Genomic DNA, 10,756 nt, shown 5'->3' with positions numbered 1-10,756 from the left:
GCCCTATGGAGACAGACCCTAAGGTTTTAATTAGACCCCGGTCCCATAGCTACGTATGAATGCGGACGGATACGGACGCGAATCGCAACTCTAGTAACATCACTAAAAATATCTAGTTCGATTATTTAGTACCAGCACTACCGGTAGTGAGCAAAAGTAACTGTTGTTTAAAACTGTAGCGCCGAACGTACCACATTTAATGTTCAAATGTCAGGTTTACAATTTACGTTTCAAATTCTCATGAATATTGCTTATTGATGAGTATGCTAATGTAAAAAAAGCTTTTGGGATGATTAATACATATCATTTATATATATTTTCTTCTTCTCGTATATTCAAGTACTTCTATAAAATTAAGGCCTAATTCCACTAATTGTAGTTGAAAGTCTATCAATTCTCTATCATTTGCCATCTTATAGACTGCAATAATGTAAAGGTTAGATAAGCGTTCATTAAATGTGGTACGTTCGGCGCTACAGTTTTAAACAATAGTTACTTTTGCTCACTACCGGTAGTGTTGGTACTAAATAATCGAACTAGATATTTTTAGTGATGTTACTAGAGTTGCGATTCGCGTCCGTATCCATCCACATTCATACGTATATAGCTATGGGACCGGGGTCATGAACGTGGCAAATATTTAATTGTGAATCTGACGCCCAAAAAAATTTTTTAATCATATTTTTGAGTTTTCATGAGCTTTTCTCCCTTTTTCCGGATTATGTCTCCGCTTGAAATTTTATTTTCGGATTTTCCGTTTTTAAGAAAGTTGCGAAAAAAAATCGGGCGTTCGTATAGCGCGATAAATTCATTAAACATTTTTCTCCTGCTTAAAAAGAAATAATATCGATAGCGGATGATAGCTCCTTATTCCCGGATTACGAAACAATTTTCCTTTTGTCGATTTTCTATCCAAAATTGAGGAAAATGTACAAATTAGTAATATGCGGCAGTTAGTCGATAAAACAGATCAAACGTTTGCTAATCACCAGATATCCCTATATAAGCTCTACATTGCGTAATTATAATAATAAGTAATTCAAATTCTACTCAATTAACCATTCACATTTTATGTACATATACATAAATAATTTTTAAGAATAAGAAAAATGGAAGTAAAATTAAAATCGTTATTAAGTAATTCAACAAATATAAAACTAAGCTATAAGTTTTTGATCAATTATTGTTTTTTTCAATTTTAACTAGTCAATTCAATTTTTTTATTACTTTGTTCAGAATTATGTTATTTTATATAGTTAAAATATTAATAATAAAATTTACATGTTGACAAAGTTATAGAAAAGCTTAGAAAAAATTATTTATGTATATGTACATAAAATGCGAATGGTTAATTGAGTAGAATTTGAATTACTTATTATTATAATTACGCAATGTAGAACTTATATAGGGATATCTGGTGATTAGCAAACGTTTGATCTGTTTTATCGACTAACTGCCGCATATTACTAATTTTTACATTTTCCTCAATTTTGGATAGAAAATCGACAAAAGGAAAATTGTTTCGTAATCCGGGAATAAAAAGCTATCGTCCGCTATCGATATTATTTCTTTTTAAGCAGGAGAAAAATGTTTAATGCATTTTGCGCGCTATACGAACGCCCGATTTTTTTTCGCAATTTTCTTAAAAACGGAAAATCCGGAAATAAAATTTCAAGCGGAAACATAATCCGGAAAAAGGGAGAAAACGTCTTAGCTCATAAAAACTCAAAAATATGATTAAAAAATTTTTTTGGGCGTCAGATTCACAAGTCTAATATTTTATACGGGTAGCCAGACGACCTGAAGGCAGTCAGAAAACGATCTTGAAGTTAGCTATCAATTCAGCCAACACTGCGCTCCGGTGCGTTGTGTAGTGTGTTGGATAGTCGATAGAGTCAGTCCATGTTTTATAGACGCTGTAGTGATAGAATTAATTTTATAATGTTATATTGATAATTTTTATAATTGAATATTTTCAGTAGAGTTTTTTGTATGATCAATTTATAAATTTTAATGTCAATACTATTGCTTTATAAGAAACTTAAGTTGAGTTTGTAAATTATTTGGAAGCCAAATATAACCTTAACATGATCAAAATCATAAGTACATATATGTCCATATAAACAAGTATGAAAGTATCAATTAGTTTTTAAAATTCTTCACAAATTATGGATCAAGAAAAATTTTAATTAGTAGTCATACAAAATGACGACTGTAAAAAATAACGGGACCCCGGGCGATAGTTTAGAAGATTTAGGAATACCTGGACAATCTTTTCTTAGTGATGCCTTAACTAGCTGTAACGATCCTCTAAAAGCTATAGAAGAATTTCAGGTTTGCTATGAATCTTTGATTAATTATTATTTTGATTTTAGATAGAAGAGATTTTTTTAATAATATTCATGACTAATTTTTACTCTTAGCTGGAAAATGGAATCCTCTTACCTTCTCTTAGACCTATGTTACCATTATTAGATCTTCATGGTATTCAAAGATTTGATTTTCATGCTTCTGTATTAGAAGAGCTAAGAGAACAGCTAATAAAACGCATTAATGAAATTGGAGCAGAAAGAAGTGAAAAAGGCTCGCAATCTGTTGATCGTAGACTGAAAGAGCTCTTATCTAAAAGTTTTCCTGCTATAAGAGTAGCTGCTTTGAGGCCAGTCGTCATGTGCATTTTGAGAAACACACCAGTCATAGATGATAAATACTTGAAAATACTTGTAAGAGAAAAAGAGCTTTACAATGATGCTGATACAGAAGTTAAAAGACAAATATGGAAAGACAATCAGAGTTTGTTTGGGGATGAAGTGTCTCCATTATTTAGTAGATACATTATTGAAAAAGAACAAGTTCTTTTTGATCATCTTAACTTAACTAGTCCATTCTTTATGCCTTCTCCAAAAGTAAGTAAGAACAATAGCTGTAATTAATGTGATAAATATATTTTATTGACAATGCATCGAATTGTAGGTGAGAAGACAAGGAGAAGTTGTACAAAAATTAGCCCATATGATTGGGCATAGTGTTAAGTTGTATGATATGGTTCTCCAATTTTTACGAACATTATTTTTGAGGACAAAAAATGTTCATTATTGTACTTTAAGGGCTGAGCTCTTAATGGCTTTGCATGACTTGGAGGTTTGACCTGTTCTACATTTTGTTTCTAACATAAATGAATTTTTAGTAATTTTTAGCTTTTATCGTAGGTTCAAGACATTATTTCTGTAGATCCTTGTCACAAATTTACATGGTGTTTGGATGCTTGCATTCGAGAAAAAAATGTTGACGTCAAGAGATCTCGTGAACTTCAAGGCTTTTTAGATAGTATTAAGAGAGGACAAGAGCAAGTCTTGGGGGACTTAAGTATGACATTATGTGATCCGTATGCGGTAAATTTTTTAGCAAGTAGTGCAATGAAGATTGCATTGCATCTTATTAATGGAGAGTCGTTACCTCGTGATAACGCTGTCTTGGTGTTATTGCTACGAATGTTGGCATTGGGTCTGTCTGCGTGGACAATGATTGATTCGCAAGATTTTAAAGAGCCTAAGCTCGATAGTCAGGTTGTGACTAAATTTCTTCCAGCTCTAATGTCTTTGATGGTAGACGATCAAATTCGACAGTTGAATCTCAAGCTTCCCCCGGATGAGCGCGAAAGCGCAATTGCAATAATCGAACACTCTGGTCCTCCACCAGATGCATGCCAAGCCTATGCACAATTATCAGGTGTTGCCGCAGTTCTGTCTATGTACTATGCGTTACACGTTGGCGGTATCGGTGCTGGTACCACTGTTCAAAACAAATCACGCGGGGATGCTCGCGGATTAATGCGCGTACTTACCACGTTACCTAATTGCCAAGGACAGCGTGCTTATGAAGATCCATTTCTACATACCTTGGTAAGTAGCGTTACCGTTTTTTTAATGGTTAACTCTTATTACTATTAATATTTTTCGTTTTATCTATAGGTTCTTTTACTTGTTTTAAACATGGCTGACGAATTTACAAATGAATCATTTTGTACTGTGATATTTGATGAATTCTTCTTAGCAGGCATGTCGAAAGATAGTGTAACTAGGCACTTGTTAAAATTATTATGGTGGGTGCATCCAAAATTACCTTCAGCTCGACTTCATGCTCTTGTAAAATCTCTAGAGCCTACGAGTCAGGTAATTCTAATATCTCTCAGCCGATTCCAATTTATCCGCGGCAAACATTAACGTTACACATATTTTTAGCACAATGAAGCTGTTCATAGTTTGTATCAAGCTTTGAAAGACAAAATTGGAAATCGTACCAACGAAGATTTAACAACCCCACCAAGTGATGCAATGGTAGAAGGTCCTACGTCTCCAATGTCTAATTCTACGATGCTTGGAGCTGCCAATCTTTGAGCTACACGACTTGAGGATGTTGCCTTTCGCGGCTTTGTCGCACTTACGCATTCTACTTTGAGTGACAGGAAAAAATATTGTACAACAATTGTTAAAAGTACAAAACTATCTTTATATTAATAAATATTGATTAATTTATATTTTACAACATGGACTTCAGACATTGTGCTACCTTGGATTGATGTTTGGATTAAAGGATGTTACAAGAAGATTTAAATAATCCGAATTCAATTTGTATGCAGTTAAAATCATTGATATATACAAGTTAGCTTGCTTTGTCGACAGTAAACTTGCAAGATAGGGATCGGATAAACTGAGCCTACAATAGAAATTAATTGTATTAATAGGTACTTGGTACAGATTTCATGACAAAAGTTTGATTTTATTTACATTTTTATAATGACAAGACCAATCAGAGTCCATTCTGCTGTTTTAAAAATAATATTTTTAGCAGATAAAGAAAATGTGGATACTAGAGCTTTAACAGGTGCACACCTGACACTGCTGTAATTTAAGCTTGCCCTTGCATACATGTCATTGTTACCAGCTAAAGTTTTAAGAAGATCTGGAAGTCTGAAAATAAAAAACATTGTAAAAGTTATTTTTCAATAGACCAAGTTTAAAATACACTTACACTTGATCTAACTTTTCTAAAAAAATTTTACGTCGCAGAATTTGAGGTGCATGAGTATCAGTAAGCGGTAAAAAAGTATCTGTATTACCAGACGTTCCTTCATCTTCGTCAAATTTTGGCGGCTCCTCAAAATTAGTTTTCCCTTCGTAAAAAGCATGAACCTAATAAAATAAATTGTTTAAGCGATTTGTTTTATGAATAAACAAAAAATTGTGCTTGATTACTTTTAAATTAAGTTTCTGTCCTTCCTCTTTCAATACAGCAAAATGGGGCGCTGGTTTTAATGCAGTTCTTCCTAATATTTCGGCGTCTTCTCTTTCTTCTTGAACTTGTAAACGATCTAACTTCCCGCACAAAATTCTATGGTTTTCTTGTATTTCAATCGCGTTAATCACTTTTTTCTTAACAGATTCGTCTTTAAACAGGTAATCTACAGTTTGATCAGTGATCCATTCGTGTAAACTTTCTTCTACTCTAGCAGCTAGATTAATATCTGTAAGTTTTTCACATGCTTTTTGTTTTCTCTTTTTAGTAGTCTTTGATGTACAATGACGGGGAAGTTTATCAATTTCTTTGCCTTGTGCTACCGTCAAATCGTATTGATCATCTGAATTAGAAGAAATTTCATTAAATCTGTCTTTCACTGGGTATGAAGTCTGTTCGATTACATCTTCACTTTCAATCTGCTTTTTCGTTAAAATGTTAGAGCATTCATTATTTAAATCATTTGTTTTATTTTTAATGGGATTGATGCTTTGCTGTATAATATTATCTATACATGTATTTTTGTCTTTTTCTGTGACATGAATATTGCTGATTATTCCTGTTTCTAATTTTATTTTGTTTTTCATTATTCTATCTTTTTTATATTTCTCAACATGTATATGGAATCCTTCATTTGTTTGCAATGTCTTTCCATCCGCTTCCTTACTAGTTTCAACATCTTTGATTTTTGTTGTTACTTTCGTATTGTTATTTTGATAATTCTTTGGTGGAACAGATTTATTAACAGTAGTATCTAAGTCTTTCAATTCAAAATTTTGCACAGTTTCTAGAACAAAATTTTCAGTGCATTTTGATATTTCTTTTACTGCTTCAATCTGTAGTTCTTTAGTTTTTGATTGACTATCTTTATTGAAAGTGGAATCTTGTGATTTAATATTATATAGTGCATCTTCCTGATCAGTATTTTTAGCATTAGCAATATCCACTTCTTTCCCATGAGTATCAATAGAAAAATTTTTTAAACTTTGTTTTTCTTTGTCAAAAATTCTGAATTTGGGAATTTCTTCATTATCCCTTAACCAAAGAGGACTTGTTAGCAATTGTTCTAGTAAATAATTTGATGCACTAAAGCAACTTGAACTGCAGAAATTTTTCCTTTTTGTAACATCGTAAACTTTTTTGTCTTTCAGTGAAATGTGATAACGTTGATTGTAGACAACAGTTAATGGTTTTTGACAAAGCACATACCCACAAAGTTTTACAATTGCCCGTTCTTCTATGACATCTTCCATATGACATCTATTAATATCTTTTAACTGAAATAGTAATTTGAATTTATTACCATGTTCAATTTTGAGTCAAGAGTTACAAAAAAGTACAAACATTTTCTATAAGCCAAGCAGGATCAACAACAGGTTCCAATAACTGTTCAACAATTGTCAAAGCTTTTGCATCACACTCTTTTTTTTTTATAATCGCCAATTGCATTTGTTCTTTTCTGTAAATATAAACATAGATTTACACACACACACACACACACGCACACACACACACGCGCGTACACACACACACACACACACACACACACACAGAAAGAGGTTAATACTTATTAAACCAATTGCTAAAAAAATACTTGAATTGTTATATACTTTTGTTTCGAGTTTGAAAATCCAGAAAATTGTAAATATATTGATTGTGTATTATTCGAATTTCCTTCATACTTACGTCATTTTTTTCTTGAGTTTACATGCTGTTGTAGGGTTATTTCTTCTTTTCCCCATCATTCTACAAGTGTTACCTTGTGTATTTGAAGATATACACAGAGTACACGTTAAAAATAAGTAACAAGTTTATATATGATTCTGACACATTGACTACAATTATTTAAAATGGAGCAGCGATAAAAAAACAAGTCCAATTAGGCAGGTATAAAAATTTTACACTTGTAAACAAGAAATTCAGCAGACGTTAGGTGGAAAAAAATAAACGCATGCGCGTATCTATCAGCATTTATCGTCAGCCGTTTTCAACCGTTGGACAGAGAAGAAAAAACACGTTTGTGTCCACACAATGCAAGGGCAACACGCATGAACATATACTCACACACGCTTACTGTACGTAAACGCACGCGTGTCTGCTGCTCTGACTACTGCAGCAGGGCCAAACGTAAATTTTGTTTCTTGCGCCCCGCGAGAAAAGACATCACCGACTTTTACTTGCATTTATCCCCGGCGACATGTCGCTTATCCGCACTCTGTGGCAGTGCACTTTTAGTCCGCGACTTTACAAATTCTACGAAGTTTCATGGGTAGGGCGTCTCATCGACGTGGGTATAGCCCCTTCAAACCTAATATGGCCCGTAGTTCTTTCTTCTAGAACTTGGGCTGTTATTTTACTTGTAGGTTATGTTTATTTATCTTTTTTATAATTAATTGTTTTTTTAAATGTTGATTTACAGAAACCATACGAAGCCAAGAGTTTAGAAAAATGGGGCGACCAAGTCGTTTTTTCAGTGAGAATGTTACCATCAATACTCTATTCATTTTCATTTATCAATAATTTGTATTGACTTTTAGATTCATTGAATATTTTGTTTTTAATAACGTCTTACTCTGTATTTTATTTAATATATTGATTGAATTGAATTATAATAGCATGTTTTTCATTTAGTTTGTGACAGCATGGTCTCTGACTATTTATGCCATTCCACTGATTGTAATAGCAATATTTCGAAGAGGTACACCTTTAGCAGATGCCTATACAATATCACAGTTTCTGACAGGAGCTGGCATTGTGCTGGCAACATCTTTGATGGCTCGAGGATATTCTCGGGCAAAGAATCCAACTTATTTGAAATTTATGAAAGTATTAGATGATGCTCGATCTCACCATACATCAGAAACCAAACAAGAACTTGGTAAATATGACTTTGAATTTTGGGCATGGCCAGTCGATTTTAATATTACAACGCTTGAAAAGTAAGTACATTTATGCTATTCTAACTTTGGTTATAAATACTGTATTTATAAAAAATATCACCTTTGGCAGAGTTGGGCTCAAACCGAAATTAACATTGCAAACTGTGGATTCAACTAATAGAACGAACAGTACAAGAAGCAGAGATTCAATCCTGGCTGTACCTTGCAAAATTTTGTCTTATGGAGTAGCACATACAGTGGCATTAAGGCTGATATATCCCGGAAGTGTTTCCTTAGTTAGTTGGGCAATGCGTAAGTATTTAACGATGCAAAAATTGTATTGACCTTTAAATTCATACAAAATGTGATCAACTTCTAGGTGGAATACTTATGCAAGGTAGGGTTGACCTTGTAAAAATTGGAGCAGAAAGATTCAAATTATCAACCTCTGATAAAAATGAAATAGATACAATATTCTTGGATCGAAGACACAAGTACTTAATTTTTATATAGTTTATTATAAATAATTCACTCTTTACAATAAAATTTTACATAAATTATTTGAATAGTTGCACAAAAATCAAAATTTTATTTATTACTTATTTTAGAACTTCAAATGGAGCCACTTTAGTCATAACTTGTGAAGGTAATTTTGGATTCTATGAAGTTGGAATTATTACTACACCACTCAACAAAGGATACTCTGTACTAGGATGGAATCATCCAGGTTTTGGAGGAAGTACGGTAAGTCAATCATTAAAAATAAATCTTCATGCTAATCTTTCCTGTTTTATTGATAATAAATATAATAAATATTTTAAAGGGAGCTCCATATCCTGATCAAGAGGAAAATGCTATTGACTGTGTTATGAAATTCGCCATTCATAGACTAGGGTTTGCTGAAAATCGTATTATTTTGAATGGTTGGAGTATTGGTGGATATACAGCTTCATGGGCTGCAATGAATTACCCCTCAATTCATAGTTTAGTAAGTCTTATGATTATTTACCCGTGGTAAAACTGATTATCTACCTATTTATCTTTTTATGTGGTTTAAAATCATTCATACAAATATAGTTTTAATTCATTCTAATTTATTAATTTTTATTTCTTCAGCTTCTGGATGCAACATTTGATGATATCTTGCCACTAGCATTAGCTCGAATGCCTATATCAATAGAACCTTTAGTAAGAAGTGTTATTAGGAATCATTTTAATTTAAATGTTGCTGCTCAGCTAAATAAGTAAGTTTTATAACCATCTACAAAGACGTTTGTGACAAGGTTAGCAATGAAAGAATGTCTTATTGTTTGTTTGACAGGTATGATGGTCGTGTTTTAATTGTCAGAAGAATAGATGATGAAATGATTTGTGTACCTGATAATAGTTTGGCTGGTAATAGAGGCAATAAATTGTTGGAAAAATTATTGGTAAAACGATATCCAAATCTATTCGCTAATTCAACAGACTCGTTCACTATTTTATCAAATTTCCTTGCTGTTCCAACATTTGGTGCAAGACGTAAGACTTACCAGTCTACTGCTTGTCTTTATAATTAAGTATTTAATAAAAATAATTTGTTTTATTTTAGGACTGATTATGGATGAAATCGAGTTTGATCAAGGTCATTGCATAGATTTAATAGCAGCTGATATTGTAGATAATAACAACACTGTAAGATACCCATCAACTTTAGGGCAAGACTGTGATTCAAAGACTAAGCAGCAACTTGTATTATACTTGGTACGTAACAAAGACTACTAGAATAAATGTAATAATTCCTCAATAGATATAATCTAATAATCATTTAATAAAACTTGTGGTATTTTAGGCCTCAGTGTACATGGAAGATCAAAATACACAGCACTGTGCACCTCTTGCTTCTGAACTTTTTCACTCGGGATGGGATCCAATGTCTACACTTAAAAATAAATAATGCAACATGAACATCAATTAAAAACACATTGTGCGGCTGTGAGTGTTTTTAAGGACTAAAATTTTGCTGTCGTTCTACAGTACCTTTGAAGAAAAGTGATGTCCTGGATGGGACATAAGCGAGGTTAAAAAAAAACAATTTAAAGTTTTTTGTACTTGAGGGTAAAAGGTTAACACCCGTCAAGTGTACCCGACTTGCATTTAAAAACCCAAGTTTGTACTTTAAGAAATTATGGTGTGTGGAATCGTTGTTAATTGCAATTCAGTTTACCTTTTTGCTATATTAAAAAGAAATGAAAAGGTGTTCATGTGCAGTTGACACTATTTGTATATTTCAATTTAATTTAAGTAACTTTTTTTAAATCGTTAATTTGCATTTTCTCACTGACAATACACTTTTTACATGTTATAGTATAGAACATCAAGTAGAAAGCTTCATAATTTTTCATATGGAAAAAATTGTTATTATGATTTTGTTCTCTCGATAAATAAAAAATATTTAATAAACACATATGCCAGTCACGTATATGTACTTTTCCGGAAAGTTGGTTACAAATAAATAAATTATCTAAAACTTTTGTAAATAATGAACCTTCATAAACATCTCAAAGTGCTTAAATATAATAACTTTGTAGATGAAAAATAGT

General features: G+C 32.4%; 3 protein-coding genes across 5 annotated transcripts; 2 read left to right on the top strand and 1 right to left on the bottom strand.

The window, feature by feature from the left end:
• Window positions 1-1,880: 1,880 nt before the first annotated feature.
• On the top strand, window positions 1,881-4,535 carry LOC131672377 (negative elongation factor B). Its single transcript, XM_058949563.1, has 6 exons — window positions 1,881-2,334; window positions 2,424-2,906; window positions 2,974-3,141; window positions 3,210-3,902; window positions 3,972-4,172; window positions 4,242-4,535. The coding sequence occupies exons 1-6, from the start codon at window positions 2,206-2,208 to the stop codon at window positions 4,395-4,397; spliced, it is 1,830 nt and encodes a 609-aa protein (XP_058805546.1). The 5' UTR covers window positions 1,881-2,205; the 3' UTR covers window positions 4,398-4,535.
• On the bottom strand, window positions 4,437-7,227 carry LOC131672375 (RNA polymerase II subunit B1 CTD phosphatase Rpap2). Its single transcript, XM_058949562.1, has 6 exons — window positions 6,982-7,227; window positions 6,640-6,754; window positions 5,256-6,572; window positions 5,032-5,192; window positions 4,788-4,970; window positions 4,437-4,716 (listed from the first exon to the last, which is right to left on the bottom strand). The coding sequence occupies exons 1-6, from the start codon at window positions 7,038-7,040 to the stop codon at window positions 4,566-4,568; spliced, it is 1,986 nt and encodes a 661-aa protein (XP_058805545.1). The 5' UTR covers window positions 7,041-7,227; the 3' UTR covers window positions 4,437-4,565.
• A 133-nt stretch (window positions 7,228-7,360) lies between these two features.
• On the top strand, window positions 7,361-10,144 carry LOC131672379 (phosphatidylserine lipase ABHD16A). Of its 3 annotated transcripts, none has more exons than XM_058949568.1 (11): window positions 7,361-7,564; window positions 7,715-7,768; window positions 7,927-8,234; window positions 8,305-8,486; window positions 8,554-8,668; window positions 8,783-8,918; window positions 8,998-9,162; window positions 9,291-9,418; window positions 9,496-9,695; window positions 9,766-9,917; window positions 10,006-10,144. In XM_058949568.1, exons 1-11 carry the CDS (start codon window positions 7,493-7,495, stop codon window positions 10,108-10,110), a joined length of 1,617 nt encoding a protein of 538 aa, XP_058805551.1. In that variant the 5' UTR covers window positions 7,361-7,492; the 3' UTR covers window positions 10,111-10,144. The 3 variants fall into 3 exon arrangements, with proteins under 3 accessions (XP_058805551.1, XP_058805550.1, XP_058805548.1); XM_058949567.1 differs by having other exon boundaries at window positions 7,361-7,582; XM_058949565.1 differs by lacking the exon at window positions 7,715-7,768 and having other exon boundaries at window positions 7,361-7,654.
• Window positions 10,145-10,756: the final 612 nt, after the last annotated feature.

The sequence above is a fragment of the Phymastichus coffea genome, unplaced genomic scaffold, assembly GCF_024137745.1.
Source record: "Phymastichus coffea isolate CEN01 unplaced genomic scaffold, Cenicafe_Pcof_1.1 PCOF00149, whole genome shotgun sequence".
Classification (NCBI taxonomy): domain Eukaryota; kingdom Metazoa; phylum Arthropoda; class Insecta; order Hymenoptera; family Eulophidae; genus Phymastichus; species Phymastichus coffea.
Note: the sequence above shows the minus strand (reverse complement) of the source record. Positions and strands in the feature narration are given on the sequence as shown.

Excerpts from the sequence above, each read along its gene's own strand:
- LOC131672377 (XM_058949563.1), top strand. The coding sequence starts at position 2,206 with ATGACGACTGTAAAAAATAACGGGACCCCGGGCGATAGTTTAGAAGAT. Across the intron at positions 2,335-2,423 it reads AAGCTATAGAAGAATTTCAG|CTGGAAAATGGAATCCTCTT; the intron begins GTTTGCTATGAA and ends TTTTACTCTTAG. Across the intron at positions 3,142-3,209 it reads TGGCTTTGCATGACTTGGAG|GTTCAAGACATTATTTCTGT; the intron begins GTTTGACCTGTT and ends CTTTTATCGTAG.
- LOC131672375 (XM_058949562.1), bottom strand. The coding sequence starts at position 7,040 with ATGATGGGGAAAAGAAGAAATAACCCTACAACAGCATGTAAACTCAAG. Across the intron at positions 6,573-6,639 it reads CTGCTTGGCTTATAGAAAAT|TTAAAAGATATTAATAGATG; the intron begins GTTTGTACTTTT and ends TTACTATTTCAG. Across the intron at positions 5,193-5,255 it reads GACAGAAACTTAATTTAAAA|GTTCATGCTTTTTACGAAGG; the intron begins GTAATCAAGCAC and ends TTATTTTATTAG.
- LOC131672379 (XM_058949565.1), top strand. The coding sequence starts at position 7,493 with ATGTCGCTTATCCGCACTCTGTGGCAGTGCACTTTTAGTCCGCGACTT. Across the intron at positions 9,163-9,290 it reads ACCCCTCAATTCATAGTTTA|CTTCTGGATGCAACATTTGA; the intron begins GTAAGTCTTATG and ends TTATTTCTTCAG. Across the intron at positions 9,696-9,765 it reads TCCAACATTTGGTGCAAGAC|GACTGATTATGGATGAAATC; the intron begins GTAAGACTTACC and ends GTTTTATTTTAG.